This window comes from Empidonax traillii, unplaced genomic scaffold (genome assembly GCF_003031625.1).
Source record: "Empidonax traillii isolate 1590-97213 ecotype Southwest subspecies unplaced genomic scaffold, ASM303162v1 scaffold348:size657943, whole genome shotgun sequence".
In the NCBI taxonomy this organism is placed as follows: domain Eukaryota; kingdom Metazoa; phylum Chordata; class Aves; order Passeriformes; family Tyrannidae; genus Empidonax; species Empidonax traillii.
In genome coordinates this window covers 65,922-74,451 of record NW_020955541.1, presented here as the reverse complement: position 1 = coordinate 74,451, position 8,530 = coordinate 65,922, and the positions used below count along the sequence as shown (strand labels likewise).

The 8,530-nt window shown below is 36.6% G+C and overlaps 1 protein-coding gene across 1 annotated transcript in view; it reads left to right on the top strand.

Annotated features, from left to right (window-relative positions):
- The window catches only part of MYO6 (myosin VI), a 116,234-nt gene that overhangs the window by 68,159 nt on the left and 39,545 nt on the right, over positions 1-8,530 (top strand). Inside the window, exon 13 of the mRNA XM_027892380.1 lies at positions 7,950-8,107. Coding sequence (XP_027748181.1) covers positions 7,950-8,107 — 158 coding nt within the window. The remainder of the gene's footprint in view (positions 1-7,949; positions 8,108-8,530) is intronic.

Here is an 8,530-nt window from a genome sequence, read left to right as displayed (position 1 = left end):
GTGACTATGAGATTTTATAAAACCTCTCATATGTCAGTGAGTACACTGTGTGGCCAAAGAAGTATAGCAATCAGCCTGTTAAATCCATAGCCTACACAGAAAATTTGATATGGTAACAGATTTAACAGATACGCTGTATCAAGGCATGTCAATGCTGTGCCTAAAATATTTCAGAAGATGCTTGAATCTCTCTTGTCATGAGGGCTGCACAGTGCTCCTGTGAACTGAATTCTGAAATCACATTTTAGTTTTAAAAAGTCCACTGCAAATGGTAATCCAGAAATGTGCAGCTTCTTGCTGATGCTGGTAAACAAACATTTTAATCTTGACTGCAAAGTTAAAAATGTTTCATAGAAGCTTGACTGCAAAGTTAATAATGTTTCATATATATATATATATATATATATAAAATTGTGGCATGGGATACATTTAATAGAAAATGTTTCAGTTTTTTTCCCTGAAGCTATTATCATAGTAACTTCCTAGACATAGAAGCAACATAGTGATTTCTTATATACACATGGAGAAGGAATAATGGCGAAGAACATGTATAAATGTGGTGCTGATGGTAACATTTCAATACCATGAGATTTATGAAAATTATTTCATTACCATTACCTTTTGTAATGAAACACTCTAGCTTCCACCACAAATTTTCCCTTGCTGAGACTGATCCTAGCATGCAAGCTGTGGGGAGTGCTAGCTAAGCTACCTGCAGCTGAATCCTGTGTTTTAACATTTAGTTTTGTAGTGGTTTTGAATCTAGGCCTTCCTTGGTGATCAGGTTGTAACCAAGGAACCAAGGTCATGTTCCCAGTATTCCATTCGATTTTACATAAGCAAGAGTATAAATAAGGAGAGAGAGGAAACTCTCGCTCTCTTTCTTCCGGCGGACCCAAGGTTGAGGTAACTCTACTATCGCTCTGCCCGGGTGAGGGAGTGAGGCCTGGCGTGTCTGGTTGGCCTTGAGAGGCGAACAGTGCTGTAGTAGCTGTGTGGTGTGGCTCACTTCCTCTCGAGGGGAGTATTTAACTTTTTGTCCCTTTTATCCCTTTTGTATCCCTTTTTGTCCTTTTTTTTCCCTTTTCCCTTTCCCTTCCCTTTTCCCTTTTGGGGAGTTCCCTTTGGTTGGTAGTGTGTATATAGTTTTATATATATATATATATATAAATCTTTCATTTAAAATTTATTCGTTTTGGGTTCTTTTGGGTTTTTTTTCGGTCGGCTGGGAGAAAGTAAAAGAGAGGAAGAAGGTTTTGTCCCCGGGGTCCAGGCACTTGGCTGGGAGCCAAGTCCAACCTGGGACAGTTTTCTAAGTTGTGCATTTGCTCAGAGTTAAAACATTACATCAAAAACTGAACTTGGTCTAAGCAGTTTTGAGCACATTAAAAGAAATTCTCAGTGTTTAGTTGAATGCATCAATCTTTTAATTATGAAACTAATTAATATTCTCTTCACTCATTAGAAGAATACACATGTGCTTCTTACTGATTTATGGAAGCAATCAGATTGTTTTAGTGAATCAGAAATACTTTATTCACATTACACCAGAAGTTTCATACACGAAAGTCACAATTATGTTTATTAATGTGGTTTAAGTTCCTTGCATATTTTATGTTTTGAAATTTATTACAATTATTTATGTTGAAGTAGTTGTTAACATTTCATAAACTTGTGGACTGAAAAAAAGTAACAGATGATCGATTTAACTTTGGTATGTCACTGTGGCCAGTAAGGGTGACAGCTGTTAGTTAATGCGTGCTCAGGTTATGTCAGACTTCTGAGGTGAAAAGTTGGTCTTCGGGCCCTTGAGAGCATTGACTTTTAAAATAAGTCTTTAAGGAACATAATGGATTTAAGCAGTGAAAGTTGCAGTGGTCGAGAGCTCATTCTGTTAAAGAGAAGAAATAACTATAGTGAAAACACTGTTCCGTGCCCACTTCCTGATCTCTAGGGTGAAACTGATCTCCCCGGCCAAAATTTAGCATAATAAATCTACCATGACATCCTGTTCAGTTTGAACATCATGAGTCGTTTTTCAGGGGAATGCAGAGGCTCCTCTGAACTAACTCATATTCAGGAGTCTTTAAGTTTAGCACAGATATGGGCTCTTGTTCAAGTAAAAAAACATTATTACCAAATAGCTGATGTTTGAGGTGTATTTCTAGATAGAGCAAGCAAGTAGACTTCTTAGTGGTCTGCTTATTTCTGTACTTTGAAAGAGTAGATATGCAAGAGTTAGAACTTCATAGTGACCATCATGAAAAAGTTACAATGCAGTGACAAATGGTAAGTAATTATTGGGGGGGGGGTGTAAATGTATTATTCTGCCTTCAGTTAAAAGTTCAAGGTCTAGATCTTGTAATAACATATTCAGTAGTTAATTTCATAGTTTTTGTAAATTCTTCCTCTCTCCCCCTGCCTCTCTTCAGTTACTAGAAATTGAGGACTTATAGTTACTATCATCTTGGTACCTTATCAGATTATATGGAAAGCTACAAATGATTTTTTTCTCTTTATTACAACCTTTAGTGTAGGAAGATGGTGGTCCTATAGGATGAAGTGTCTCCAGTGGTCAACATTTTCCAAGTTTTACTATTTTCTCTCTTCCAGACCATGGCTAAATTGACAGCAAGCTCTTCCATATATTCACCCAGGACAACCTTTACCAGTATTATGGATACCATTAGAATAGAAAATTATATATTATACAGTAGAGATGGTACTCATAATAATGCATGGCAATATGAGAATTGCAGGTTTGGAAAGTTAGTAACATGTTTTACTTAATTCGGGAGGTTATCTACTACAACTGCTGATCTTTCTCTGCTGACTTAACTGCATACCTGGTTGTTCTCCATCTTGCGTTTGTATTTTTGAATTCTCTTAAGCATAACACTACACACTTTACTGAAATACATCTTCTGGATTTTTACATTATCAATTTGTGAAAATAATTTTGTATGCCAATAATGTCACCAAGATTTTCTGCTTTCTTAGTTCAGTATTATTAGACTGTTTTTTGAAAATACTCTTACTTCCACATTCCTTTTAAGCAGAAATGTTAAATAGAAGCAGAAGAGCTTTGAACAAATTGCATCCGTGTCAGACTCAGATGGCACCCCACTGGAAATGCTCTCAGTGAACTGCTGATTCAACCTCTGAGAACAGATTAGGTTTGGCTGTTGTGCACATAACACGTAGATAAAGCTTGTCTCTATAGCTTCCTTTTGAGGATTTTTGGTGGGACATATCAAGCACTGAAGCAGAGGTGCATCATAATAGACTACTTCCCTTTCACCACATCCCAAGTGACACTGTCAAGGAAGGCTTCTTAAGAACAAATACAGTCTTTGTTACAGCTTTAAGTTTACTTTGGATTAAAACTTCAAAAATTTTCTGCTCAATGTATTTATCCAGATAAGCCTGGGGCATTGTTAGCAGTGTACTGTTTCAAGAGTCTGTAAACACAAGGAGCTACGTTTTTGTGCCAGCAGATCTTATTTTTCCCCTGGTGTTTTATTTTGGAGTTGTCAAAAATTAATTCAGAGGACTCCTTCCACCATCTCAAGGATTAATGCATTAAACCTCTTGCTCTAGCATTTGCTAAACTTGTGCAGCTAAAAGCAAACATACATTAATAAATACAGCAGCATCTCCTGTGGGGCTTACTGCATGTACAAGGAAAGTGGATTGGACTATTTTAGATACTTATTAAATAGACACCATTTTTTTTTTCTATGAAAATATAGTCTAGAAACTATTTGATTGCTGTTAATATTAGAGTTTTTACAAATACATTGTTTTATTTTGTTCCAGCAACCTAAAGAGCTAGTAATTTCTCTCTTTCTTAGGGACCTTTTGTGTGTAAGTGGATCATGTGAGTGCTAATAGGTCACAGTGAATAAATAGCTCAGCTGAAATCACTGTGCTCAGAGTATAACAAAGGCTTTGTTCGACTGGGCCAACAAGGAATAGTAGGAGGGTGATGCTAAATGCTGTCTCTGAATTTTATTAAAAACTCGTGTGCAGTGTACTGGCAGAGAGACTTGACAGCTTCACTATGTTTATCTGTCCTTGTCTCCCAAAAGCGCAGAATGATCACCTTGTTGGCTGATGTTTTTACCATCCACGTGAAGTGTGTTTGCAGAGTGAAATAATATGTTAGCATTCAAAATCCGGTACTTCTCTTTGACTGTAAATGCACTGTGCTATTCTCTTACTCAGTTTCTCCCTTTCCAAAGCTTTCAAAGAGGACTCCACCATCACAAAATAAATTATTTTACAGGGTGAAAAAATTAATATGCATAGTTCCATGCCTTTCAGCTTCTTTTGCGGTAGATGTTCTACCAAAAGGCATTTTTTTGGTGGTGGTACTGAAGCCTCTGTTAGAAAAACATTTTTTCAAGAAATATTTTTCTACAGTCTTTGGAAGTTCAGCTTTTCTCATATTATAAATGTGCTGCTTATATTCTTTAGTTACATAGGTCTTTCACTGGGTAGATTTATTTCATCCAGGCCATTTTATTTATGATCCAGTTATTGGCTGACAATAATTGATGGGTATCACTTCACCTGCTCTCACTCCCTTAATTGTTGTCAACCATGGGCAAATTATACATATTTTTAATTGAATTTTATTTGTTCTGGAAGATGTTTGGGAACCGTGTGGAATTGCACACAGGCTGAATCTAGCCCATCAGAGTGCTTTCCCCTAGGCCTGAGACTCTAGATCAGTGGAAACCTTGGTGAATAAATTAGGATGAAGATTAAACACAGTTTTTAGTTGCAGCCTTAGCAAAGAGCTTAGAATTTTGAAAAATATCTTCCTTGTTCCTTACAGTTAGCTGATGGATGAAGGAGAGGGGTAGAAGGTGAAAAGGCGGAAGGAGAATTTATCTTTTCCTGTTCAGACAAGAAACAGGAGGAGAAAAGAGATTCATTCGTTTGTCTGCAGACCAAAGGAAAGGAAAGGCTCAGGGAAAGCAAGTTCATGAGAAGGAGGTTACTTGGTCAGAACGTCAGTTCTCTTATGTTTCTACTGTCTTTTTCAGCATTATTTTGTGGTTCTGTACTTTCAACTGTGCAAAATACATTACAGGCTTACATTTTCTTTCCATGTGTTTCTGCTGCATACTATGAAATTTAACAGTAAGGTTCTGTGCAGTCTTTGGAATTCTGTTGAATAATGGCAGAATTTACTGTTTTGCAAAACAGGACCATTTTGTAAATACATGCTCTAGACTATTTGCCATGTTGTTTAAAACAGTAAGTGGAAACCATAAATGATTTTAGTGTATTGTATTATATAATAGGCCTGCAGCTGACGTTGGGAATTAGTATTCTGATCTCTTAAACGTATCAGAACAGAATACAAAGGTACCTTCCTTCTATTTATAAGATAAGATTTCTGTCAGTACTCATTACCTTAAGATAAGTGAAGAGATACTTAGTGGAAGACAAGATTGTGTGTTAAAGCTAATTACTATCTAATGTATTGTAGCTGCAGATGTCCTTAGTGAACAGTCTCTGCTTCCCTGACTTACCAGTCACAATAGAAAGTGATCTCCATGAGTCTCGTATTTCTCCATCAGAAATATCATCCTTGAAAAAATACAAAAATAATAAATAGGAGTTAGTTTAGTGCTTGTGAATTCTGGGAAGTGAAGGAAATGCAGCAATATAGGTAAGCTGTTGTTGTGGTTTAACCCCAGCTGGCAACTAAGCCCCACACAGCCACTTGCTTACTCCTTCCCAGTGGGGTGGGGGAGAGAATCAGAAGGGTAGAAGTGAGAAAACTCATGGGTTGAGGTAAAGACAGTTTAACAGGTAAAGCAAAAGCCACACACACAAGCAAAGCAAAGCTGGAAAGACAAAATGTCGTAACTCTGAACATCATCTTTTCTGTCTTCTTCCTCCAGCTTTTATTGCTGAGCATGACTCCACATGGTATGCAGTGTCCATTGGTAGCTGTCCTGGCTGTGTCCCTTCCCAAATTCTTGTTCACCCCTAACTTCCTCTCTGGTGGGGCGGGGTGAGGAGCAGAAAAGGCCTTGACTCTCTGCAAGCCCTGCTGAGCAGTGTCAAATGATCCCTGTTTCTAGCACAAATCCAAAACACAGTCCTGTGGCAGCTACTCTGGAGAAAATTAACCCTACTCCATCCAGAACCAGCATGGTTGTGTGGAGTTAAGTTTTTCTTCACTGACATGCCAGTTTTTATACCCTTCTGTACAGAAAACTACCTGTTTGGTTGATAGCACAGTTCTGCATTGGGAGCATCTTGTACCTTGGATATAAGGCTTACTAAACAGCTCAGATAAGAGATATTTTTTTAAAGGTAGCTTTTGCTGCTTGCTTGAAGAGTTTTATAATTGGTTACCCACCACATTAGCTGGACTATTCTCGTATTATTTATTGTTATTGTAGTGCTGAATGGTCCAAACATAAGAGCAGCAAGGCATATTTGGAGAAGTAATACAGCGATTTATATGGGGAGAAGTGATATATTTTTTTTGAAGCCAGCTAATCGAGTTATTTAGAAAAAGCACAAGAGTCTTTGGCATTCAGCCATCCATCCTGTATTCCTTCTGACAAAGATTATGGAAGGATTATTTTTCCCTGTTCCTTTCCCTAAAAAATCTCTTTTTATTTGCTTAATGATGGATATATCTGTGTGTCATGATACAGTGTGGTGCAAAGCCTCTGTATACCCATAGTTGTTCGTAATTGAAGGCCACCTTTCCATATATGAAATTTTGATACTATCTGAGCAAAAGGCTCTCAGTATTTCAGTTTTACTTTTTTTCCCCTTCATATTTTTTATTGACATGTAGAAATCCTGTGGAATTGTGAAGTTTGGCAATGTTACTCTGTTCTGATCTGATTGTCTTCAGATTGGTGGGTCTTTTGCTTTTAAATTCTCTGGCAACATGGTTAGGACCCAAGCTCAGTTTGCAGTCATATTATAAAGCCAAAAGTTCATTTTTCATAATTATCTCATGTTGTTTCTTAAACACTTCCTTAAAAATTTATTCTTATATGAATTTTACTATTCTGTTTCTGTTGTACAGTGTAACCATTCCTTAGTTTTGGTACTCTTATCCATGAAATGAGAGGGTTAAATGTGTTTTGAAATATGTGCATTCTAAGCATGTCCTTGTCGTACTGACTTCATGAAATAGCTATATATGTTATTTTATGTATATCTAAATATGTAGTTGCCTGATATTCCCACAGTTTTCTCCTACATTTCATAGGCTTTGAAACTGTGACTCATGACATTGTTCTTGGGTTTTGTTTTGTTTTTTTTTTTTTTTAATGTAACTTTTAAATAAGGATACAGACTTGTAATAAATTATATAGAATAAAGGTTTATAAATTAGAGGGTAAAAATAAATTCTCATATAGTAAAAGGCCCCTTCTTCCAGTGTTTTAAAAAAATCCTTATTTTGAGGTTGCATCTTTCACCATGAGAACACACTGCCTAACTTTTTACTTTTTATTTTTACTTTTGTTGCCTGTGGCCTTATAGCCTTAATTATAGCCCTTACAGAAGCATAAAGACAAAGATGTCAGAACAAAAACTAAACTTATAGTTTATTCTAACCAAACAGCTCATAAATAAATAGATTAAATATTTTTTTTTTAGATGGGGATGTATAGATTTTAAATATCTTTCTCTGGAAATTGTTAATATAGTTTCTAATTATCTAATAATTATGAAAGTATCAGAATCTTATTTCTACTGATGGTAGCGAAACATTCTTTTTACAGGTAAAATGGTTAGTCTGGCTTGGCCAGGTTATTTCCTACCTTGCCCGAGATCTCAGGGCTTTTTTGTGTCCTAATTTACAGTAATTGAAAAGGCTGGTTTTAAGTTTAGAGTCCAATTTCAGCATTTCAGAGTAAGGAATTCTGAAAAGTAAGATCTGTATTTTGTTTCTCTAGGGTGCCCTTGAAAGTGGAACAAGCAAACAATGCTCGTGATGCCTTGGCTAAAACAGTGTATAGTCATCTGTTTGACCATGTGGTGAAAAGGGTAAACCAGTGTTTTCCATTTGAAACTTCTTCTTTCTTCATTGGAGTTCTAGATATAGCTGGTTTCGGTAAGTATACTTAAAATAATTTCCAACTGTCACTTGTTGCCACCAAAGATTCAATGATAAATTCTGTAATGAGGAGTAGGAGGGTTTTCTTTTTGGTGTTAATGGTTCCTGTAAAGCTTTTGTCCTCTTCAGCTCATTGAGTTTCAGAGTAGGGCATGTATTGTGATGTGCTCTGACCCTTCTAAGGTTGTCCAAGGGAACCTTTGGTTTTCAGGTGTTTGGAGCTGTGTTATTCTGTGCCAGCCTGTTGAAGCATAGATGCATGAGGATGTATTGGTACAGTTTCACTGTACGGTAGCATTTTGCTTTGGTTTACTGCCAACTGTCTGTCATTTGTCTTAGAAATAAGATCTGCTGCAGTATTTTTAGATCTGAGTTGTGTACAACTTGAAAATCTGTAAAAGGTTTCATTTTGCTGAAAGA